Here is a 26,132-nt window from a genome sequence, read left to right on the forward strand (position 1 = left end):
ACTGGTACTTTTCCAAATCCAGCAATTCATATTGGGAGAGTTTCCGGAACTGGTACTTTTCCAAATCCGGCAACTCTTGTTGAGGTGGTATCTGGGTCTGGTACTTTTCCAAATCCCGCAATTGCTGTTGTGACAGTTTCCAGAACTGGTACTTTTCCAAATCCGGTAATTCGTGTTGGGACAGTTTCTGGGACTGGTACTTTTCCAAATCCGGTAATTCATGTTGGGAGAGTTTCCGGAACTGGTACTTTTCCAAATCCGGCAACTCTTGTTGAGGTGGTATCTGGGTCTGGTACTTTTCCAAATCCCGCAATTGCTGTTGTGACAGTTTCCAGAACTGGTACTTTTCCAAATCCGGTAATTCGTGTTGGGACAGTTTCTGGGACTGGTACTTTTCCAAATCCGGTAATTCATGTTGGGAGAGTTTCCGGAACTGGTACTTTTCCAAATCCGGCAACTCTTGTTGAGGTGGTATCTGGGTCTGGTACTTTTCCAAATCTCGCAATTGCTGTTGTGACAGTTTCCAGAACTGGTACTTTTCCAAATCCGGTAATTCGTGTTGGGACAGTTTCTGGGACTGGTACTTTTCCAAATCCGGTAATTTATGTTGGGACAGTTTCTGGGACTGGTACTTTTCCAAATCCGGCAATTCAGGTTGGGACAGTTTCTGGGACTGGTACTTTTCCAAATCCGGCAATTCAGGTTGGGACAGTTTCTGGGACTGGTACTTTTCCAAATCCGGTAATTTATGTTGGGACAGTTTCTGGGACTGGTACTTTTCCAAATCCGGCAATTCAGGTTGGGACAGTTTCTGGGACTGGTACTTTTCCAAATCCGGCAATTCAGGTTGGGACAGTTTCTGGGACTGGTACTTTTCCAAATCCAGCAATTCAGGTTGGGACATTTTCTGGGACTGGTATTTTTCTAGATCTGCAAATTCAAGTTGGGACAGTTTCTGCAACCTATACTTCTCCCAATCTGGTGGTGGTGGTCTTTGTGGTGGAGACCCTTTCTTCTTTTTGTTGGTCGATAAAGCTTCATGTCTATTCATCTCGGAATTGTGTGGAGCAATCTTTTCTTCAAACTTGTTTGCTACATCCGGTGATCCACAACTAACATGATGTATGGAACATGTGCAGGCAACCCTTTCTCTCTGTGGGTACTGCGAGGAATACTCAGAATAATTCACTGGCAGTGTAGTAGCTATGCTGGGCCTTTCCCAAGCAGACGTTTCCAGTCTTGGCTTATCCACCAGCTTGTCCCACTCGTCCATGAGGCTTTCTTTTGACTTCATTTCAGAAAATGCTTCTTGCACATTCCTTACACTCAGTGCCTTCATCTCTCTGAAAGATGCCAAACGTGAATTTTATTTAATCAATTAATTTCTTAACAGTTACATACAATACATATTTTGCGAAGCAATCATATGCTTTGATTGAATTGAACTTGCATGCGTGCACAGTAGTTTTTTTGATATGGCTCTGCCCATGTGGGGAGAAATTTCTAATTTCCAGTTCGAGGTTGAAGCAATTTGATTTGTCTTAGTCCCCAAGGTTTAGTTGAGCAGATGATGTGCATAGGAGGGGGAAAAATCCTGTCTACATTCACTAATGATCCTGTTGGTTGGAGTTGCTGTCTTTGTCTGGTTTTGGAGGTAGTTTTTTTTTAAACTCGAGCCTCCTGCACAAGTTGGCACCTGGAGGATATATTAGGAAATGGTGTGAGTGGAGCCCTAGATTACCTGGTATTTCCTCAGTTCCAGGAGATATTTCATCGTGTTTGGTAAAGGGATTGTGGATAGGCCTGCTCTGCAGCACAGTGGGGGAATGAATTTTCTCACAGTTAGCATCAAGAGCTGTGCTAATCTGTGTGCTCCAGGGATCCAATGCTCTCTAATGGATTGACCAAACACATCCGAGTCTGCAGGGATAGGTCACATCTGAGTGCAAGGATAGCTAAGGCAGTCATTAACTTTGTGGCATCCTGGACAGCCTTTCAGAATGGTTGAAAGCAAGGGCATGATGAAAAGTGTGGAAAATTGGTGAAGGGGCTGTGGTTAGAAGGACAGTTATCGGAGATGGAGAGGTAGAATTTGTAGGGATATTTTATTTTTATAATAGTAAACAGCAAAGATATATAAAACATGCAGGTGTTGGTTGTATATTGGCTTTTATGGCTGCACCAAATCACACGGGAATGCTTATTCGCAAATTATTGAGACAGAAGTATTTACATTTTTTAGTTACTACTCCGTGTGTGCTCTATTTAATAATTCTTGCTGGAATATTATTTTTTGGAAGAATTTTTTAAGGGGTCGAAATTGCCCTCTGACCGAAAGGGGGCGGCACTCACCAAACTGCAAGTTTTTTCCCGCCCCAATCCATGGGGCGGAGAGTAGAGTGAAACTCAGCTCTTTACATTTATTTTCTCTTCAGTGCAGTGTTCGGGGCGGAAGTCGGCATGGAGTGGGGCGGACATCGGTTGGTGTCGGCAACACCACGCTGATGACGTCAGCACGACACGGGCGTGCCTCCCCTTCAGTTAAAGGGGAAGGCCGCTCTGAATTTTGCTTTTAGTTTAGTTTGACTCATTCGGCCACCAGGGAGGGTTTCGGCCGGGCCAGCAACTAGAGGGGGTGCCGGGCTGCCTATTGGCAGCCCAGCCGAACCCGTGGGCAACATTTGGCCGACAATTAAAATAAAATAGCAGTCGCGGCAGCATGCCCTCCCATTTAAGGGCGGTCGCGCCGCCCAGCCACACAAAGCTTCCCGCAGGGGAAAGCTGTCGGGGGCAGCGACCAGCGGCCACTCCGCTCGCGCAGGGCAATTACCCACGCGGGTCGGAAAGAGGATCGGTGCCTGTTGGTGGGGGTTCGGTGCGTGCCCGACGGGGCGGCGCGGTGACGAGCACTGCTGGGAAAAAAATGGAGGGCAATTTATGAAATGTCAACGACCCTGCGCTAACTTGGCAGTGAATCCTCACCAACCCGTGGTACCTCTCTGAGGCGGTCAAGGTTCTAATAGAAAGGGGCAATTTCGGCCCCTCGATGTTTTTGTTAAAGTATTTCCAGGATATTTTGAATGGCTTTCCTTGTAGTCACATACTAAATCTGTGTTGGTCAGTCAAGCTGTAAAGCACAACATAAAAATGAATTTAAACTCTAATCCGAAGTTCAGTATATATGTGTCAGATTGGTTCAGGTAGCAGTACTCTTGCCTCTCAGTCAAAAGGTTGTGGGTTTAAGATCCCATGAGGCCTTGACCATCGAATGCAAGCTGACAAGTCAATTAACTATTAAGGAAGTGCTGAATTGTCAGAGATGGCATCTTTCAAATGGGACGTCAAACTGTGGCAGACCCACAATTAGGAAAGGGGAGCAAAGGCTGGAGCTCCTTAGATGAATGGAAAAATTCAAATTAAAGTGAGACAAAGAGGCATATGACGTGGTTCAAAATTAATTCATAGTATGAAGTGGTTCGAGACATTTCAATGATGTGATCAATCACTTTAGAAATGCATTTCTTTTTTTTTTTAAAATGGAAGGCACATCAGGAACTGGTGGATTAGAAAAATGTTGGCTGATGAATTTAGTTAGTGTCTTCAAGGTTTCGTATGATAGCACTGCGAAATGGCAATAACAATGGTTTATGGAAGTGGCAATGGTGGAGTGCCTCAAATCAGCAATGACATTACACAGAGGAGTGTATTTTCTTATGGGCAGAAAGTTAGTAAGTTAGTGCAATGAAAGCAAGAATCTAAAGGGACGGTGAGGACAGTGAAGGTGATTATATTTACAAGCTGGTACTATCTGGACTGCTGTCAATGTAGTGCAGAGTAGGGTTCCCAACCTTCCTGGACCAAGAGTATCCCGGAATCAGGGGTAACTCTCCTGAGCTATGTCTCCAGCAGCCTGGGAAAGCACATACTTAAATTTTCCGCCGCAGTGTGACGTCATTGGCTGCTGTTGAAACATCAAGCTTGGTGACATCACCCGACCAGCACCGCAGGCGACTGGCAAGGCGGGAGGTTTGAGAAACGCAGTTGTCCATTCTCTGAACTCGGAGGGGGGGGGGGGAAGCTGGAGAATCAAGGGGAGACTGGGAAATCAATCAAGGGGAAACTAGGGAATGGGAACAACAACTTTTATTTGTATAGCGCCTGTAACGTAGTGAAACATCCCAAGGTGCTTCACAGGAGTATTAGGAGACAAAAAATTTGACACTGAGCCACTGAAGTAGTAATTAGGACAGGTTGTTCAAAGAGGTAGGTTTTAAGGAGCGTCTTAAAGGAGGAGAGAGAGGTAGAGACATGGAGAAGTTTACGCAGGGAATTCCAGAGCCGATAGCCTAGGCAACAGAAGGCACGGCCACCAATGGTTGAGTGTCTGTAATTAGGGATGCTCAAGAGGGCAGAATTAGAGGAACGCAGATATCTCAGAGGGCTTGTGGGGCTGGAGGGGATTAAAGAGGTAGGGAGGGGTGAGGCCATGGAGGGATTTGAAAACAAGGATGAGAATTTTGAAACCAAGGCATTGCTTAACCGGGAGCCAATGTAGGTCAGCGAGCACTGGGGTGATGGGTGAACGGGACTTGGTGCAAGTTAGGACACGGGCGGCTGAGTTTTGGATGATAAGGTTACTTCAGGTAGAACGTGGGAGGCCAGCCAGGTGTGCTTTGGAATAGTCAAGTCTAGAGGCAACAAAGGCAGGGATAAGGGTTTCAGTAGCGGATGAGCTGAGGTAAGAGCAGAGACGGGCGATGTTACAGAGGTGGAAATAGGCGGTCTTCGTTATGCTGCGGATATGTGTTCGGAAGCTCATTTCAGGGTCAAATATGACACCAAGGTTGTGAATAGTGTGGTTCAGCCTCAGACAGATGTTGGGGAGAGGGATGAAGTCAGTGAAGAGGGAACGGAGTTTGTGGCGGGGACCAAAAACAATGGTATCGGTCTTCCCAATATTCAATTGGAGAAAATTTCTGCTCATCTAAAACTGGATGTCGGACAAGCAGTCTGACAATTTAGAGACCGTGGTGGGGTTGAGAGAAGTGGTAGTGAGGTAGAGCTGGGTGTCATCAGTGTACATGTGGAAACTGACGCTGTATTTTCAGATGACGGCGCCATGGGGCAGCATGTAGATGAAAAATAGGAGGGGGCCTAGGATAGATCCTGGGGAGACACCAGAGGTAACAATGTGGGAGTGGGAAGAGAAGGCATTGCAGGAGATTCTCTGGCTACGATTATATAGCTAAGAATGGAACAAGGCGAGTGCAGTCCTACCCAACTGGACGACAGGGGAAAGCCAACTGGACGACAGGGGTAGCTGGGGAATGGGACTCAGGAGGAAGAGAAGGAGACTGGGGTTTGGGGTTTCGGGAGAAAGAGATGGGGACGGAAATGGGGGCTCGGGAGAGAGAGAGATGGAGACTGAGAACTTGGGAAGGGGTGGGGAAGAGTTGGACAATTAGGGATGGGAGGTCGTGGGAGAGAAGGGGACTAGTGGTCAGGAGATTGGGACTCAAGCAAGTATTGGGAGGGGGGGGGGTTGTGAATTGGTTGGGGGTGGGCTTGGGGACTAGCATTTCTTGCTGAGCCGGGAGCAGCAACAGCAAATTGGAGAGTGGGAGCAACCAGTAAAGGGGCAAGTGTAACCCCGAGACCTTATTGTGGATAAATAGTGAAAGATTAGTTCCATTGTTGGGCAAATAGGGAAGGGAAAACAAGTATTCTCACTGGAAGAAACAAGGTGGAGGGGAGGAGGAAGGTTCTTGATCTGGGGGCTACAAGACAGTGGGATACTGCACCACATGTAGTTATTGACCTAACGACTAAAACTTCAGTTCAAAGGGAATGGGATATATATTTGAAAACGAGGAATATAAACAGATCTTTGGGGATGTGGTTTAATGGGGTTACAGGAGACAGAGCCAGCACTAGGGGATGAGTGGCCTCCTTCTCTGCTGTAGTTCCTATAATTCTATGAAAACATTCCTTTATTGAGTCCAAGCTCAGGGAGTAGTTTAGAATGTTGGTACTGAGATGAGTTTAGAGCGATGTGCCCTGTAAGAAATGCCCCAAATACTGAATCCGCTTCCCTATGTGCGATCTCTCGGTTTGGTTCGGTTCAGTTCAGTCTGTATTACCCAGTTTTGATGTGTGAAGTCCAAGTACAGATCAGCTCGGACTGAGGTTCCCAGTTCAGAGATGTCACCTTCACATTAAACTTGTGTCCAAACCAGAGTCCAACAAGATAGTAGAGCCTGTTAAAATAGGCACCAACTGGGGAGCCTGACCATACCTTATGCAATGATTCAGCTGGGGTTTCAGGGTGAATATCACCGGGTAATTGTATTACTATCAGTTACAGATAGGCTATCGTGGCATTATACCTATTACTATTAGTTACATATAGTCTATATCAGTGAGTTATTGTATTACTGATGGTTATGAGGGGAATCTGAGTGTTACCAACTTCACTATTATCAGTGCAATTTCAGTGAGTTACCATTAGTTATTGATGGAATCAAAGTTCCTCCCACTCCTGATTTCCCCTCTTCCCGGCCCTCAGTTTCCCCTCTTTGCCTGCTCATGGGCGGCCTCCTGGTTCTTGGAATTTCTCACACAATGGCTGCTGGCGCAAAACTATGAGCAAAAATATTCAAATACAGGAGACCCAACCTTTGTAAGGTAAATGGTCACTGGGCAACCAAATTTGCAGTAATAGTGTGGAGAACAAATTCATGGAATGTATACAAGATGGTTTTCTAGAACCGTATGTTGAGGAACCAACTAGGGAACAGGCTATTTAGATCTAGTATTGTGTAATGAGAAAGAATTAATTAATAACCTTGTAGTAGAAAGTTCTGAGAGACAAGATAAATCATCATTTAGAAAGACACACATTAATAAAAGACAGTCAGCATGGATTTGTTAAGGAAAGGTCGCGTCTGACTAATTTGATTGATTTTTTTTGAGGTGGTAACAAGGAGGATCGACGAGGGTAATGTGTTTGATGTAGTGTATATGGATTTTAGCAAGGCTTTTGATGAAGTCCCGCATGGCAGACTGGTCACAAAAGTAATAGCCCATGGGATGTAAGGCAAAGTGACAAGTTGGATCCAAAATTGGCTCAGAGACGGGAAGCAAAGGGCAATGGTTGATGGGTGTTTTTGTGACTGGAAGGCTGTTCCAGTGGGGTTCCGCAGGGCTCAGTACTCGGTCTCTTGATTTTTGTGGTATATATCAATGACTTAGACTTGAATGTAGGGGGTATGATTAAGAAGTTTGCAGATGATACAAAAATTGGCTGTGTGATTGATAATGAAGAAGAAAGCTGTAGACTGCAGGAAGATATCAATGAACTGGTCAGGTGGGCAGAACAGTGGCAAATGGAATTCAATCCCGTGAAGTGTGAGGTAATGGATTTGTGGAGGGCTAACAAGGCAAGGGAATAAAGGGATCTTGAAGTGCATGTCCACAGATCCCTGAAGATAGCAGGCCAGGTAGATAAGATGGTTAAGAAGGCATATGGAATAATTGCCTTTATTAGCCGAGGCATAGAATACAAGAGCAGAGAGGTTATGCTTGAACTGTATAAAACACTAGTTAGGCCACAGCTAGAGTACTGCGTGCAGTTCTGGTCAACACATAACAGGAAAGATGTGATTGCACTAGAGAGGGTACAGAGGAGATTTACGAGGATGCTGCCTGGACTGGAGAATTTTAGCTATGAAGAAAGATTGGATAGCCTGGGTTTGTTTTCTTTGGAACAGAGGAGGCTGAGGAGAGACCTTAATGAGGTGTATACAATTATGAGGTGTATGCAATTATGAGGGGCCTAGATAGAGTGGATAGGAAGGATTTATTTCCTTTAGCAGAGGGGTCAACAACCAGGGGGCATAGATTTAAAGTAATTGGTAGGAGGTTTTGAGGGGATTTGAGGTGAAATCTTTTCACCCAGAGAGTGGTGGGGGAACGGAACTCACTGCCCGAAAGAGTAGTAGAGGCAGAAACAGTCATCACTTTAAAAAAGTACTTGGATATGCACTTGAAGTGCCGTAACCTACAAGGCTACGGACCAAGAGCTGGAAAGTAGGATTAGGCTGGATAGCTCTTTGTCGGCTGGTGTGGACATTATAGGCCGAAATGGCCTCCTTCCGTGCTGTAAATTTCTATGGTTAGTAAAGGGGCCTTTAGGGAAGAATAACCATAATATGATAGAATTTTATAATGGGCCTCAAATCGCGGCCTCTACAGGCACATATGAGGTACGCACACGCCCATTGGGCCTTACAAGTTCTGGGTTTAGGCATGCATTGTGTGGCCGGAGAGTTCGGCTATTTTTCCTTCAAATTCTTACGCCGCGTAAGAGGTTTAAAAGTTAGAAAAATAAAATGTTATCACCAATTTTTATATTAATGAAAACATATTTAAAATAAAAAAAATATATATATTTGGCTAAAACATTTCATTAAATTCAATTTCAATTAATTTTAAATAATGCGATGTTTTTTAAAATTTATTTAATGTGTTTCTGGGGTATCCCCATTCATAGTTATGGCAGCTCCGTACAAACGGAACTCACCATAACTATCAATGGGAATACTCCATTTTGATAGGTTGGCCCAGCCCGCGTGATCCCACTGATGCGTACGAAACACATATTCTGATGGGGTACGTGGGCCGCTCCGTCCAACTGTGCATCTAGGGCCATGGCCAGAGGTTTCCGTACCTCCGGGACCACCAGGTACTTTCGTAAAATCCGCCTCTGACTGCAATTTCACCGCCATTAAGTTTGAAAGTGATTTAGTTAAATCCGAAACTAAATCTAAACAAGGCAACCTACGTAGGTATTAGGGGTGAGTTGGCTAAGGTAGATTGGAAAACTACATTAAAAGGTTTGACGGTAGACAAGCAATGGCGAGCATTTAAAGAATTAATACATAACTTAAAATAAACATACATTCCTTTAAGGCACAAAAATCCCACAGGAAAGGTAGTCCAACCGTGGCTAATAAGAGAAGTTAAAGATAGTACAGGTGTGACGTCCAAAATCTGGAAACATCAGGACCGAGGCCGTTCCAGATTCCGGAACGTATTTGCCTGGGCCCAGGTAAGAGAAGGGGGTGGTAGGTTTAGGGGCCGAGGTAGGTTTGTGGGGGGGGGGGGGAGGGGGGCGTCGGTCGGGCTGAGGCCGGGCCGCCAGAGGCCGGGTGGCCGAGGTGGGGAAGTCCGGATTTTGGAACATTTTCCGGTTTCCAGATGACCCCACCACGGATCGATCCGCATTCTGGAACTCCGGATTTTGGACGTAGCGCCTGTATTAGATTACAGGAAGAGGCTTATAATGTTGCCAAAAAGAGCAGTAAGCTTGAGAATTGGGAGGATTTTAGAATTCAGCAAAAGAGGATCAAGAAATTGATAAAGAAAGGGAAAATAATAGAATACGAGAGTAAACTAGCGAGAGATATAAAAACAGATTATAAAAGCTTCTATAGGTACGTAAAAAGGAAAAGATTAACAAAAGTAAATGTGGGTCCCTTACAGGCTGAGACAGGAGAAATTATAATGGGGAATAAGGAAATGGCAGAGAAATTAAACAAATACTTTGTGTCTGTCTGCACGGGAAGACGACGCAATAAAGTGCCACACAAGAGGTTATTAATCAAAATTAGGGCTCATGGGATTGGGGGAAATGTACTAGCATGGATTGAAGATTGGTTAACGGACAGAAAACAGAGAGTAGGGATAACGGGTCATTTTCAGGTTGGCAGGCTGTAACTAGTGGGGTACCGCAAGGACCAGTGCTTGGGCCTCAGCTATTCATAATCTATATCAATGATTTGGATGAGGGGACCAAATGTAATATATCCAAGTTTTCTGAATATAAAGCTAGATGGGAATGCAAATTGTGAGGAGGATGCAAAGAGGTTTTAAGGGGATATAGACAGGCTAAGTGAGTGGGCAAGAACATGGCAAATAGAATATAAAGTGGAAAAATGTGAAGTTATCCAGTCTGGTAGGAAAAATAGAAAAGCAGATTATTTTTTAAATGGTGAGAGATTGGGTAATGTCGGAGTTCAGAGGGACCTGGGTGTCCTTGACTTGAATCACGAAAGTCAACATGCAGAAACAGCAAACAATTAAGAAAGTAAATGGTATGTTGGCCTTCATTACAAGAGGATTTGAGTACAAGAGTAAAGACATCTTACTGCAATTATATAGGGCCCTGGTGAGACTTCACCTGGAGTATTACGTACGAAGGTTCACCAGACTGATTCCTGGGATGGGGGAATTGTCCTATGAGGAGAGATTGAGTAGACTGGGCCTATATTCTCTCGAGTTTAGAAGAATGAGATGTGATACATACAACATTCTTAGGGCTTGACAGGGTAGATGCAGGGAGGATGTTTCCTCTGGCTGAAGAATCTAGAACCGGGGTCACAGTCTCAGAATAAGGGGCGGCCATTTAGGACTGAGATGAGGATAATCATCTTTGGAATTCTCTACCCCAGAGGGCTGTGGAGGCTCAGTTGTTGAGTATATTCAAGACAGGGACCGATAGATTTTTGGATATTAAGGGATCAAGGGATATGGGGATAATGCAGGAAAGTGGGAGTTGAGGTAGATCAGCCATGATCTTATTGAATGGCGGAGCAGGGTCGAGGGGCCGAATGGCCTATTCCTGTTCCTATTTCTTATGTTATGTCACGTGATCAGATATGTCATCAGGCATCACATGGTCAGTGGTCATGAGGTCAGAATGTCATATTATCAAACCTCCAGGAATGCCTCCAACCAGAGTTGATAACCCTAGTGTGGAGACTCAGAGAATGAGCCTGCACAATCAGCTTCCATGAGGTGCAACTAAAATGGTGCCTACAGGAGACAATAACTGTTGTAAATATTGGAGGCGCTTTTGTAAAAGGGGTCGCCTAAGCATTGCAACAGTGACTATACTTCAAAAGTACTTCATTTACTTTGGGACATCCTGAGGCCGTGAAAGGCGCTATAGAAATGCAAGTTTTTTTACTTTCTAAGTTGCTGACTCGTAGCATGGAAACAGTAACTGAGAAATACTTAAATTAGATCTAGATGAGGGAGGGACTGCAAGACTGGTAAATGTCGATGAACAACTGTTTTTTTTGTTGAAGAGAAAAGACATAACTGAGGTAGAGAAACGTAGCTGATACAAGGTTCAAATAAGGATGAGAAGCTGGTGAAAGATAAGCTCAAGTACTTTTTAGACTAATTCTTGTGGCATTAGGAATGAACTGTGTTATTTGTTCTATACGGAGTTCATGAAAATAGAGATATTACTGGCATCACAGGAATGAGAGGTTATAGTATGGTTGCTAAAGATAGTCCCATGAAGCTAGGCTGTAATACTGAACAGCATCTTGTTCAAGGCACACTCAACAATGCTGAAACAATGTGATGGATACAGGTCTGTACCTACAGCTCCCCACAAAAACAGCTATTGATTTAAAAGGAGGCTGACCAGATGCTGAGTAGAGCACTTTCCCAACTGAAAAGGGGAGAAAAGAAACCAGAGGAATGGTAAACTCTCTTAAATTATAGTTTAAATAGAGCCTTTTTACTTACCCTATGAATGCTGGGACAGTTTCCTAATATCACTACTTTGCTTTCTCTCATTGAATAACAAGAGAGAACTTGAATGAATCTGAGCTTTGACGACATGCCAAAGCTGTGAATAGAAGTCCAGTCCCATGGAGCAACAGTTCTGCCAAAGGTCATAGATGAAAAGGAGATGGGCAATAAATGGCCTATATTATGAGCTCTCCTGAGTTAGACAGACAGTTCAGGATCTACATTATCAGTTTGCTAATTGCTTCCTATCAGCATGCTTTACATTTGGAGTTCTAGGCCACTGGGAACAGCAAGGTCTGTGATGGTGGGCTTGTAAACTGACAGGAGACCATGAGCCAGAGGATCTATTCCATTATTAAGCCAAAACGGCAATGAATCTAGGGGTGGGGAATATTCCTCAATCAGAAATACTCCTGAAAATCCAACATCACACATGCAAGATTTAAGTGTATCATTTGTCATGTTAAACGGAGAATGGTGAGCAGGGAAGGATGAAGGAGTTCCATGGAATTAATCACTAATCTCCTACCTTTCTGTTGGTGAAAACTTCCTGATTATTATCTCGGTCTGATCCAGTTTTTCCACCGGATATCCCTGCAAAGAAGAGTGCCAGTCAGTACAGAGAAACATCCACATTCCTATTTACAGCACAGTTGGGAAACACATCAGCCATGTCTTGGTTTTACTCTCGCTAGCTAGAGCGGAGACAGTTTCTTTAATTAGCAACTGAAGTAAATATATCACAATGACTGGGTAGAGTATGTGGAACTGAAAAAAAACAGCACTGCGGTACGGACCCAGGAGGATGGACTGCTACAAATATAGTCTTTTCATTTTGATAAGTAGTGTGCTGTTGAAAAATAACTCAATATCAGATACATACTCTACTGTTCTTCAGCTCTCTTCATCTTATTCAAATTCATCATTACTGTTCCATCCATCTCACGATGCCGCTGCTACATCTGATGGACACTAACATTGTTTTTAAAGAAGTAGATAAAAAATAACAAGCAATGAATGTGGTACGGTTTTCCCTCTCCTAAAGTTATTGGCTGATGCTGGGGTACAATTCCACAAGCACTGGCAGTCCTCTCCTGCCTAAACTGATTGTATTTTCTTCTTGTGTGAGCCAGAAGTGTCAGTAGGCTATTCAATTATGGGGGCGTGGTGAATTTATCACAGCTGAGCCCACCTTCACGCACATTTATGCAGACATCACTGCATTGCAATTAGGAGTGGGAACCCCTGTTAATCTACACTCCTCGTCTAGCATGTGGAAACCAGGGATCAAACCAAGTATATCCCTGCTCAGTATGGCTCAGCATCACACTATGACTGCATTTATCCACTAAGAATCCCCAAAATTATAACATTCAAGTGATGTTGACCTCAAGGCTCTGCACACATCAATGCAGCATCAATTATATGTACGATTCCCCATATTGTTGAGTTGTGGACAGAGAGGTTCTAAGGAAGGGGCAAAGATAAATCAACAGCAAGTAAACCCAAGACCACTCTTACACCTTGCAGGACATTGAGGCTTTAGATATGGGACATTGTAGATTTACTGGGATGCTGCCGCCTGGTAAGAGGAAATACAAATGTGAAGACAGACTTGAAAAATTGTTTTTTTTTCATTGGAACAATGCAGATTACAGGATATAATAGAAGTGTTTAAAATTATGAAAATAATGTGATAGGATCGATGGAAGCAGACTATTTCTAGTAGTTGAGTGGTCAAGAACAAGGAGCCATATATACAAGATTAAATACAAAAGATTTAAAACAGAATGCAGGAGGAACGTCTTTATACAGAAAGTTGAGAGGATGTGGAATTCACTTCCAGGATTGCGGCAGAAACTGTGTCAACATTCAAGTTTAGATTGGATAGCTGGATGAAGGAAAAGGATTGAAGGGGTATGGGAACCTGGTAGTTAAATGTGATTAGACGTATTTGCTCATGTGATGGGTAAATGCCAACGAGGACTGGTTGGGAAGAAGAGTGTGTGTTGTAACTGCTATGGGCCCGACGTTGGTGGACCGCCCAATTCTCGGTGGTTGGTCAATCTTCACCGCTCAGTAACGCCGGGGCGGACTGCTGGAAACATTGGTCCGGGCGGTCCTGAGTGTTGCGTCAGCGGAGTGTGACGGACGGTCTGCTCCGGCAGCGCAGGGTAAGTTGTCTGGGATTCAGGACTCTTCGGGTCCCAAGTTCTGCGCACGCGCGCTTTTCCATCGACCTCCGTCCCTCCCCCCACTCCACCCCCGAGAAGAGCAGTCTGGAGTCCAGAGACTGCCAACGTAAGGTAAGTGTCTCCAGGAAAGTTTAGATTTTAAAAAATGGTGTGTGCAGTGTGTTTGATTTATTTATTTCATGTTTTCGGGGGGGGGAGCAAAATAGATCTCTGGGGGGCGGGTGGAGGTGGGACGACTAGATCACTGGGAGGGATTAGATCTCGGGGGGGGGGGGGGAGGTGTGGAGGACTAGATCGCTGGGGGCATTAGATCTCTCGGGGGGTGGGGGGGGAGGAATAGATCGTTTGGGGGTGCGAGGGGGAAGGAACATTGTAGTTTACATACCACCGACATAAAACTACCTTTTTTCCAGACGGTGGTATGTTACCAATGTCGGACTTTTGGGCGGTCTGTAGGGTACTCGGTGTGGGTGGGCTGCAGACTGCCCGACAGTATGTCGCTGATGAATTTCCCGCCGGGCGGCATGTAGGTATTTTTTGATCAATTGCACGATTTTGGGCAGTATGTCAGCGGTCCGCAGGCACTATGCCCACCAATTTTGGCCCCGATATATTTAATCCTTTCAGAGAACGCTGGGGAAGCTGGCAGCACATTGCTTCCCTTTTGACAGCAAGTGACATTATATAGAGACATTATATAGTGACATTATATAGACACATTATACAGTGACATTATATAGAGAAATCAAGGTGGACAGAAAAATACTTTCATTAATAACCTTCCGCAAAATAAACATGCAGAATGAATATCTTCAATATCACATCCATATTTAATTGGAAACAGAACACTACATTCCTGATTGCCCACTTAATAAATTAATCATTTAATGTCGGGTCAGAGATCAGCAAAGTCCCAGTTTCTTTGCCCAGTCTGAGCTAGGTTAGACAACATGGCATTGCAAATAGTCTTAATGTCCCTATATTAGAGATGGGAGGGAAAAAAATAGCAAGGTTCTTACTACTTGTTATATAGTGATCCTTGCTAGAAACTTTAAAGGAGAACAAAATTTGACTCCCACATGACTCAGTCCTTGGCCAAATAGGCTGTTCGGGTTCATGCACAAAGAATGTCCACACCAGGAGGTGCCAGATCTATACCTCAGCAAAAGTCAACAGAGAAAACTGTGGAGGGAGGGAGGGAGGGAGGGATGGAGGGAGGGAGGCAGGGAGGGAAGGAGGCAAAGAACCTTTTCACCATGATGAAGTGTACGCAGTACAGAGGGTATGATGCAGGTGAATGACACTGCAAGGGAGACTCGGATTGCATTACATACTTTAGAGATATCATGCAGCAACTTCAAGGCTGCAATTTAATTCAAGGACTATATACAGATACAACGTCCCGAAACCGGAAACCTCGGGACCGAAGCCATTCCGGTTTTTCCGGATTTCGGAGAACAAAATCCGACATCCCGAATCTGGAAACCTTGTGGACGAATTTCGGATATTTCCAGATTTCGGAGACAATCTGGCGTCCCGAGTCCGGAAACCCTTGGGCCGATTTTCGTGTAGTTGAACCTCTCTGGTCCGGCACCCTCGGGACTTGACCAGTGCCTGAACAGAGAATTTTCCAAACCACAGGGGATCACACTTACCAGTACCTGTCGACAGCTCCCGGGCTCCTGAGTGTGTGCGCGTGTGCTGGAAGCCTGTGGGCAGCTCCCTCAGCCGATCGCACTCACTGATCGGATGGAATGGCTGTCAATCACCCAACACACGTCTGAATGTCTTTGCCCACTGTCATGTTTTACTAAGAAAATTAAAACTGCTTTAACAACTTTGAAGCCTCTTCTACTTTGCAGCAATGCAGATATGCAGTATGGGCCCATTCAGCCTTGACTGTACCTCCAATCCATTGGCAAGTTCTGACCTCCCTCTCTATTACCAAGTTTGAATAGAGTACCGACACAATTTGATTGACAGCCACTCCAGCCAATCACCGAACAGACTCACTGATTGACAGCCGCTCCAGCCAATCAAAACTTTAAAAAAAAACATCCTCTCCCTCAGGCCCAACTAATGCCGGACCACAGATGTTTCCCGATTAGAGTGTCCCGGACTCGAGAGGTACAATCTGTATTTCTGAGCATTACATCAGACGGCCCGAATCCGGCAACCTCAAGGCCGGGCTGTTTGCGTATTTTTTTGGATTCATGTTTGAAAAACGTACGTACAGCTTAAAAGTCTGATTTTCGGGAAACAGTTCCAGATTCCGGACAATGACTCTTGCAATCTGCACAATGTCCGGTTTTCAGACAATTCCAGTTTTTAGAATGCCGGATTTCGGACGTTCGACATGTACTATCGACATGTTCAACTGAATTACAGCCTAGTAACCTCATTGCTGTCTGTTGCCATCCATACAATTCATTGTCAGACGTTCAGTACTGCCCGCCCCCCCCCCCCCCCTGCATGACTCGTTCATGGCTTCCTTTGTGTATTCTACTTCCTTTTGACCCCAAAATAAATAGTAACTCCCATAAAATTCCATTGCTTGAGAGCTACTCCTGGGGAAGGAAATGATTCAAATGCAAACACAATGTTGAAAGAACAGAATGTATATAAAAAGACACCACAATGAATTGAAGGGATATTTTTATAGGAAGTGAGATCACACTCTGCCATTTTGATTCAGCATCTATGATTCCATAGGGACAGCTGAATGCAAGAGCATCCTGTCAGGAATGGTGGGCTCTGCAGCCAATGTAGATCAAGGAATCTAGAAGGACGAGCAGAGTTTAGGGCAAGGCTGACCGAGTTGTCTAGTCCTGGATATCTCAAGTTTTGCTGAATAAAAATATTTAGCAGAGCCAAACTAGTTTTGAGAGGTCCCAGATTGAATCTTAGTTTGGATCAAGTTAGCCGATATCAGCTGAAACATTGGTATAAAATGCTAATGTTTCTCTCAAGCACCTCTATTATAGAGAAATAATCAGGCTGGGTTCCTGCTGCTGGTCGCTAATCACCCATCCTTGCAGGAAAGTAAACTTTTGTGGATACTGGATGAAAACAAGATCAAAGCTAGGATGGTCATCCATCCCAGAGTTTGCGAGACTGCTGGCAATCACTCTTCAGGCTCACACATGAAGATTGACCACTTAATTGAGATAACAACCTGCACTAGGAAATGGTTAACCAGAAAATAACCTTTAAGAGACATGGAGGAATGGGTAATGGCAAAAAGAGTGGTGGGGAAGATCACAATTCAATTTTTCATAAATGTTATCAACACAAAGTCTAATTGACGAAAGTACTACAAACTGCACCAATTCAAAGAAAAAAACAGTTGAGTTCAAGAAACGTTGGCTCAGTGGGTGGTAAGTATGTTGCCTCATAAAGAGCTGGTGTGAACCCTAGTCTGTGCTGATCCCAGACTTGGTAGAAAAAGAATTGACATCAGAACCCAGAACCTTGGGAGGGGGAATAAAGTCAAGAGTAAAGAGTCTTTTTCCTGACTGCTATCCAGTGACCTCCTGGGTGAAAAGTACACTTGTGGATGTTGGGTGAGGACCGATTCAGAGTTGCCTGTAATGCCCCTCCATGGTCAAATAGCCAAATTACGTTCACTGTTTAGACTGACACAAGATTGAGCCACTGTCAATGCGTCAGAGGACATGGAACTGTACCTCAAGCATTAGCCAGTGTCTCGAGGAGAGGAAGAAGGGAGAAATTATGATAAAGAAAATGTCAATATGAGCTTTTTTCTTTATGTGAGGGGAAAGAAATGCAAGCTGCTCTTTAACCTTATAAAATTTGGTTTCGCTCTTCAGCAATGAAAACAATCAAAGCCAATTTCTGGCATTGTTTAGTCTGACTGGTACTGGTGTCTTTTAGAAGCACCTGTATTCAGCCCCCTCTCATCAGGAATCTATAGGGATAAGAAAACTAATCATTAAAATATAACAGTGCAGTCACATTAGAGGACATAGAACCAAATAGATCAAGATTTCATTGATGGCACAAAAGCCCTTTGAAAGCATGGGCAAATGCGAAGGTGCACACATCCCTCCCATGAACTTGTTTTTTTGATACAGTGGGAAACTATACGTTCCACCAATAATACGAAGAACTCAGTACAGGTATCACATTTAAAAGCTGAAAGTCCTTCAACATAACAGAGTGCAACAGTCTCGTGTTTGTTATATCGTTGGCTTTGTTGTGTTCCAAGTTCCATTCCTATTAAGTAAAGATTACATCAGTTGGCAGTCAGGGCACTGCCTTTTTATCCCAGCTGTACAACAGGTACAGTAGTTAAAAATAGAACAATCATATCAACTGGACAGCCATGGTGGATCTTATTTACAAAAGTGAACCTTGTTCAATCACTAAGGAGGGGGTACTCAGTAAGATAATGCGATTAAAGCAGATAAATCCCCTGGACCTGATGGCTTGCATCCTAGGGTCTTTAGAGAAGTAGCGGCAAGGATTGTAGATGCATTGGTTGTAATTTACCAAAATTCCCTGGATTCTGGGAGGTCCCAGCAGATTGGAAAACTGCAAATGTAATGCCCCTATTTAAAAAAGGAGGTAGACAAAAAGCAGGAAACTATAGACCAGTTAGCCTAACATCTGTGGTTGGGAAAATGTTGGGAGTCCATTATTAAAGAAGCAGTAGCAGGACATTTGGAAAAGCAAAATTCGGTCAGGCAGAGTCAGCATGGATTTATGAAGGGGAAGTCATGTTTGTCAAATTTACTGGAGTTCTTTGAGGATGTAACGAACAGGATGGATAAAGAGGAACCAGTGGATGTGGTGTATTTGGACTTCCAGAAGGCATTTGACAAGGTGCCACATAAAAGGTTACTACAAAAGATAAAAGTTCACGGGGTTTGGGGTAATATATTAGCATGGATAGAGGATTGGCTAACTAACAGAAAACAGAGAGTCGGGATAAATGGTTCATTCTCTGGTTGGCAACCAGTAAATAGTGGGGTGCCGCAGGGATCAGTGCTGGGATCCCAACTATTTACAATCTATATTAACAACTTGGAAGAAGGGACTGAGTGTAATGTAGCCAAGTTTGCTGACGATACAAAGATGGAAGGAAAAGCAATGTGTGAGGAGGACACAAAAAATCTGCAAAAGGACAGAGACAGGCTAACTGAGTGGGCAAAAATTTGGCAGATGGAGTATAATGTTGGAAAGTGTGAGGTCATGCACTTTGGCAGAAAAAAAATCAAAGAGCAAGTTATTATTTAAATGGAGAAGGATTGCAAAGTGCCGCAGTACAGCGGGACCTGGGGGTACTTGTGCATGAAACACAAAAGGATAGTATGCAAGTACAGCAAGTGATCAGGAAGGCCAATGGTATCTTGGCCTTTATTGCAAAAGGGATGGAGTATAAAAGCAGGGAAGTCTTGCTACAACTATATAAGGTATTGGTGAGGCCACACCTGGAATACTGCATGCAGTTTTGGTTTCCATATTTACGTAAGGATATACTTGCTTTGGAGGCAGTTCAGAGAAGGTTCACTCGGTTGATTCCGGGGATGAGGGGTTTGACTTATGAGGAAAGATTGAGTAGGTTGGGCCGCTACTCATTGGAATTCAGAAGAATGAGAGGTGATCTTATTGAAATGTATAAGATTATGAGGGGGCTTGACAAGGTGGATGCAGAGAGGATGTTTCCACTGATGGGGAGACTAGAACTAGGGGGCACGATCTTAGAATAAGGGGCCGCCCATTTAAAACTGAGATGAGGAGAAATTTCTTCTCCCAGAGGGTTGTAAATCTGTGGAATTCGCTGCCTCAGAGAGTTGTGGAAGCTGGAACATTGAATAAATTTAAGACAGAAATAGACAGTTTCTTAAACGATAAGGGGATAAGGGGTTATGGGAAATGGGCGGGGAAGTGGAGCTGAGTCCATGATCAGATCAGCCATGATCTTATTGAATGGCGGAGCAGGCTCGAGGGACTGTATGGCCTACTCCTGTTCCTATTTCTTATGTTCTTATGCTCACAGTTTCCCACCCAATGAGCTCTGATCTCAATCAGGCTGCAGAAAAGTAAGACTGTACAAGAGGAGAGGGAAAATATGGGACAATTTTCCTCTTTTGGATGCTTTATGGCATTTCCAACTCACTGCTGATAAAACCAACACAGTGGTTGGTTGACTAATTTGGGGAATGAACTTGCAACAAAAATGGGACACATTAAAATGAGCAGTTAACTTAGACATGCCCTACCTTCGATAAAGAGGGCTGCAACTGGTTGGATCTTGTAGAGGGATGAGGTTCTTCCAGGTGACTGTTATCTGGATGGAAATACTGATAATGTAGTGCTGGAACTGGGTCAGAATGTTGCACCTGCTGAACATGAGACACGCAATGCTCTTCCAAAGTGCTTGATTTATTTGGTTTGAGTGGCTCTAAATTTTCACATTCATATTCTTGCTCACGTAGCTCCTCCCCTTGTCTGTGGTGTACTGCTTGCTCCAAAATGCTAGATGAACAAGCAGAATATTGCCCAGAGTGTTGACTGATTCGGCCTGTAGAGTGTTGGAAGATTTCTTCTGCAGATTGCCTCAGATGATCACTTGGAATGGCATGTAACTTACTGTAAAAGCTCTGACCTTTAGATTTTCCTATGGTACTTGATTTACTCTGAAGTCCTACAAAATTGCAAGAATCAGACCCTGAGAAACATTTACTGGTCTCTTCAAAGAATTTTCTCCTCTCTGCGAAGGACACCAGTGGGGAGGTATCTGGTTCCTGTAGCACAGCTGTGGCACAAGGTTTCATCTCATCGGACTCACCTTCCTTAATCATCTTACTTAGCTTATCTTCTGGTGTCCATCTCCATTGGCCAGTTCCACAGGCTTCCTGATCAGTCTTCTGCTCATCAAAGTTCTGGGATAATGAACTAGTTCCTGTTTTGCATCTGTCTGGTGAAACATGAGAGTTTCCAGTCACTGGATATAAATTCATACTTCCTGGTTTGTTATCCTTTGCCATGCCCTCCAGGGTTTTATTGGGAACTGTGGTCTGTGTTTTTGTACCTGTAGTTTCTTCTGCTGGACCACTGACATCAGACTCACTAGTAATGCAAGTATAGAAACTGGATGGCTTCTCTCTTGAGTCATCCATTTCTTCTGAAGCTTCTTCCATTTGTAGCAGCACAACTGCATTCTTGTTCTTTTGCAGCTGAGCTTTCTTCATTTGTATCTCATTACGCAAATTTGTGGCAAAGCGGTCACTTTTACGCCGCATTCTTGCTACTCTGGAACCTGATACCCGAGCATTTCTGCCAGTTTCATTCTTGGCTTCTTCCAAATCGGTCTCATCTTCCAAAATCTGGCCACTTGAGGACGTGCTTCCAATCTCATTCATTTGATCCGGTGGTATTGGAGGCACCTGCATGTTTTTCTGTTGGGCTGTAGTTTCAACAGATGCACTTCTGCAACTTGTACTACTACTAGGCTCACCTTTGCAAGGGGATGAATGCAGCTGACTATCTAAACAGTGACCATAGGTGGCTACTTCAATTTCTTGTTGTTTCCCCTTTGGTATAGATTCAGAACTCAAGGAGTTCTCTTCCATATGCTTTTCAAATGAAGAATCAATTTTGTTTAAAGCTTTATGAGGATGTCCTATGTTGGACTGATATTCCTGCTGAGGTATTGATACACAGTTAGCCCATTCAGCATTTTCTTTATCATATTGCAATCCCAAACCATTTTTGCCACAGTCCGAAATAGTTAGTGAATGCAAATGTGCTGACAACAACTTCTCAGGTGCACTGTGCCTATGCAAATTCAAAGGCAATCTTTCATTCTGCTCCACTCGATTCAGGCTCAGGTATTGACTGGCAACAAACGTCGGATCAATCAAACTGCATAAATCCAACTGCCCTATCAAATATCGACTGGATTTTCTAGGAAATGTTGTATTTTCATGTGAAGTAATTTCTTCACTGTGCCTGTGAGAATGACAATAATGCCTCGGTTGTTGTCTTAACAAGCAGCAACACTCTATTGGACAATGGCTGGATGCTGGGTTACTAGAGTGCAAGGAAGTGCCTGTAGAGCATTTAGGAATACAGGTATAATACTCTCCCTCAGAATCTTTGTCTCTCGTAGATAACAAGGTTTCAGAAGTCCACCTTCCAGGACGAAGCAACAGGTTTGTCGCTGTAAATGCCTCAGAATTAGTCACGCAGAGAGATGCAGAGCGAGCTTTAGTTGCCACAAAACTTTCCCTGCGAACAGGTGGTGGGGGAGGGGCTGATTTGGTAGAACTTGCAGCACTTTCTTCATGTACATGGGATGGCAGCACGCGGTCACTTTCAGATGACCCCTTCCCACAGCGTAAACAAAGCTGCTCTTCAGCTGGCCGTTCCCCACCTTCACTTCCACTTTGAAGGTACTGGGCATCTCCATATCTATTTGGCAGCCATGGCCCCAAGCCATGTAGTATACTGTCCATAGAGGCAGACTCATCAGTCTTCACTGACGATGATAGGGTGTAGTCAGAGGCGTTAGAGCTTGCAGAAAATGAGCTGTAGGCAGAGTCTCTTTTGTTAGGATACGTGCTTTGGTCACAGGTTTGGCTCGGTTGGTCAAGGCTGTCCATACTTCCAAATGAGCTCCTCTGATCTGAGTTACGATGGAGAGCTAGTTGATCCCACTGCATAGGAAAGTCACTGGAAGACACAATAGAATGTAGATAACGTTTAAAATGCTGTGGAAATCTGATTTTTTTTTTCCTGCAACATGTTTGAGCAAGCAATTTGGAACTGCCCCATTTTGGATACTTGTACCACTATTTTCTGCTATATGGCTATAAATGGTATAGTATACCACTCCTGGGCCCATAATATACTGTAAACAAGTTCCTTGCTGAGGCAAATATCATTACATACAAAAAGTCGGTGGGACATTAGGTATATACCTCATTGTATTTGTACACTGGGAGTCATGATGTTTAATTCCATCATGACTGTTTGAAACAAACTTGATGGACCAACTAGTCCTATCTGTCTTTTTGTATGTTTATATGTTCGTAAATCTACTGTTGTGGGAGACAACGGAGAGACCTGTTGCCAGTCACAAAAGAAATAGAGCTGAGGATGAGACATAGAATAAAGTCTTTTTATACACCTCACAAAAAAGGCACAAATATCTTAAAGGAACTGTGTCTCTAGGTATTTTCCCTCTACAGGATAACAATAGTATCCTGAAGTTAAATAATGAAACCCAACATATATTGTTTTCAAAACAGCATGAAAAATGTAAAATCAAAATACTGAATGGGAATGGGTTTAATGAAGTTTAGAAATCAGCTGACCCTAGCCTCTTTCAGCATACCACCAACACACATTCCAACAAAATATTTTTCCAGCCGGACGTTGCATGTGACAGGGCCCCAGTGTAATTAAGACAAATACAATGATTCCTGTCAGATCAGCAGTAGTGACAAACAGCAGCAAGCTATAAACATCCAAACAAAAGAACAGAATGCAGGAGAGTCATGCTAAATAGTCAGCACTCCTAATGTTTACCCCCATTTTCTCTCCTCCTCTCCCATAGTGGATGTCTCCTGTTAGGGTTTGATTCTATGAGCACTGGCTACCCACTGGTACTTCATGTGAGTGGAGGGCATCACAGTCAAATTTAATCCAAACCTATACCAATGTCCACATGAGCACATTCCAGCAAGGGTCACTGGGGATCAATCAGGAGGAGAAATCCTGATTGACTTTCCCTTCCCTAGCCCAGGGACACAAACGATTTGTAGTCCCGCAATTATCATGCTAACTTAGATTAACTGACTCAGACCAGGATTTGAGCTGGAGACTTTCTTGTCAGTATGGCTCAGGACCACACTGTGTATTTACCAACTGAACCTTTTGGGCAAGCTTAACTGTTTTCTTTCATACACTTCATTCCTATCTCATTAGCAATGCTAACTGCTACTTACAGTAACAGTCTAGAGACTCACCTGGAGTCATATCCCGAATGCCACGACAGACTGAGAGACCCTGATGAATAGTGCATCATAGTGGCCTCAGGCTGTGTCTCTGATAACTTGGCCAGGTGCCATGTGTACGGTCTTATCCCTGGACCATTCCTTCTGAAAGAAGAAAACACATAAATGTGAGCTATAGATGCAAGGAAATGAAAGACTTAATTGTGTGTGGTAATTGGTCGCTTATCTCATTGCTGTTTGTAGACTTTATCTGCCTACAAAACAGTGACTACACCTCAAAAGTACTTAAGTTAGCTGTGTAGCACTTTGGGGTGTCCTGAAGACATGAAAGGTGTTATACAAATGTAAGTTCATTTTGTTTTTCTTTACAAGAACAGGACCAAGGGCAGCATACGACACATGCTGGGAAATGCGAAACAGGCAGGTATTTTGATAGGACTTATGCACCTTAAAACTACATTCAAAGTGTATTTCAATAGTTTTCTTAACTAAGCCTTTGGATGCTATTTGGCCCATTTCAATTTCCATAGCTTCCCCAAGTTTCTCTCTTCTTTCTTGAAAGTGGCGATTCTCACTGTGGTACAGTTCCACAGGCACTGGACGCAGATCAGTATCTCACCCAGATGCCATTCTTCGCGGGTGAGTGTCAAGCATGAATGTTGTTGGACTTTTCTAGCACGGGAAGCAACTCCTCTCACTGACGTACACTTTCCAACAATGGTCACTAGACAGTGGTCAGAAGAGAGAACCCAGCTGATTTACCCCCTCACCCACGGAGACTAAAATTAATTGTAGGACACAATTGCCACCCTGGCTGAGATCAGCTAACTCCTCAACCTGAGGAACTTGTGATCCGTGTGGCTTAGTACCGCATTTACTCATCAAATCATAAATGGGGTTCCTGTTCTTAATGTGTTATATCTTTTGTCCTTCAGTCCAATTTCTCCTCTTCTTGAAACAAAGAAAATCCCTCTCTGCACTAACCACGCCTGTACCAGCTATAAGGGGCACCGTCTTTGAATGAAAAAGTAATTTGTCAAACCCTTTTGTATTTGGAAGCAAGAAGGCAGTATTGGAAACCAATAGAAATGCATAATTGTCCCACTCACATATGGTACCAAGAGAAAAATGGTGCACAAATCTCTCTCTTCCCCCAAACAAAAAAAAGCTTGCTACATATTTTATTCATGATGATGTTAACCTTTTAACAAATCCTGACTGTTTCTTCAGCAAAGCACTCAAACTCTGTATTGCTCAACGAAACACCAACTGGCATCTTAGTCAGTCTCCAAATCTCCTCAATTGCCAAGAATTAGCACACCAGATCCATTTCCCTTCAGAGCAGTTTGCTAGCCTTGTTAGATACAGTTCAGATTGAAAAGTCCCGGCTGACCAACACCTGCCCCATAACAGGAGTTCAGCAATTAGAAGCAGATCCTGTGCCAGTTGTCAAGTCAAAAGACTTTAATAAATAATTCAGCATGCCTCCAGAAAATAGGTTCTACAACAGAAAATAAAGAGAGACTAGCACAATGTAGAAGCTGTGCCATCGAGCGCCCAGACTTTCTGACACAATTCCACTGAGATCATTGTTCACAGGATCACAGAACAGGGTTCAGAGTTGCCAGTGTCAAAACCTTGTACTGTCCACCATTTAAAAAGAGGATGTATCACCATCAGATCCACTTAAAGAGAGTGTTTTGGCCACATAGCTTCAGAAGAACCAAAACAAACTAAAGACAACGGAGTCTGACTGTGAAAGGGAGATAGTAACACAGGTGCTGGCTGCAAGGAGTTACTGAGCTGGATACTGCACAGGCCAATAAGGTGTCAATCATTTACAGCGAGGATCACATCTTTAAAAATGTCACATTTTTTATACATTACTTTGAAAAATAAACACTGACATGTTTCAAGGGTCTGCAGTCTCACTTTTTTGTATTATAACCTCACTTCTAACATTTCCTCAAAGTTCAGAGCTCATAAAATGAGGGAACTGAATGAACATCAGTACAGGTGCATTCAGTAAAACATGGTCCAGGGTGGAAGGAGTTACTGAGCCAGATAGTGCAAGGGAGCTGGATTGTGCAGAGAGAATTTCTAATTACGCAGGACAGCCTCTCGCCCACCTTTAGGCTGTACGTCAGAAGCCAGTTTCCCCAAGCCCTGTTGAATTCTACAATTAATCATCAGTTCTCTGCTTTTACTTCACAGAAACTACTCCTTTAGTCTGCTGGAAGATTCACAAAACCTCATGTTTGTGGGTCTACAATCCAGTCGGTTTTCACAGAGCCTCGGCTCCTTCACACGACTGCAATGCACTCCATTGAGGAAGAGCTGGATG

The 26,132-nt window shown here is 43.7% G+C and overlaps 1 protein-coding gene and 1 long non-coding RNA gene across 2 annotated transcripts in view; one reads left to right on the top strand and one right to left on the bottom strand.

Moving 5' to 3' along the window:
- LOC139265529 (protein Shroom4-like) overlaps positions 1-26,132 on the bottom strand; it is a 179,119-nt gene that overhangs the window by 23,630 nt on the left and 129,357 nt on the right. The window contains exons 3-6 of the mRNA XM_070882560.1: positions 23,801-23,932; positions 20,048-22,502; positions 12,137-12,201; positions 1-1,343 (exon numbers count right to left, since the gene is read on the bottom strand). The exon at positions 1-1,343 is cut by the window's left edge and continues 592 nt beyond it. Coding sequence (XP_070738661.1) covers positions 1-1,343; positions 12,137-12,201; positions 20,048-22,502; positions 23,801-23,932 — 3,995 coding nt within the window. The remainder of the gene's footprint in view (positions 1,344-12,136; positions 12,202-20,047; positions 22,503-23,800; positions 23,933-26,132) is intronic.
- Positions 24,158-25,704, top strand: LOC139265530 (uncharacterized). The gene is made up of 2 exons (XR_011593566.1): positions 24,158-24,208; positions 24,724-25,704. It is a non-coding gene; the product is annotated as an uncharacterized lncRNA (long non-coding RNA).

The sequence above is a fragment of the Pristiophorus japonicus genome, chromosome 6, assembly GCF_044704955.1.
Source record: "Pristiophorus japonicus isolate sPriJap1 chromosome 6, sPriJap1.hap1, whole genome shotgun sequence".
Taxonomy (NCBI): Eukaryota; Metazoa; Chordata; class Chondrichthyes; family Pristiophoridae; genus Pristiophorus; species Pristiophorus japonicus.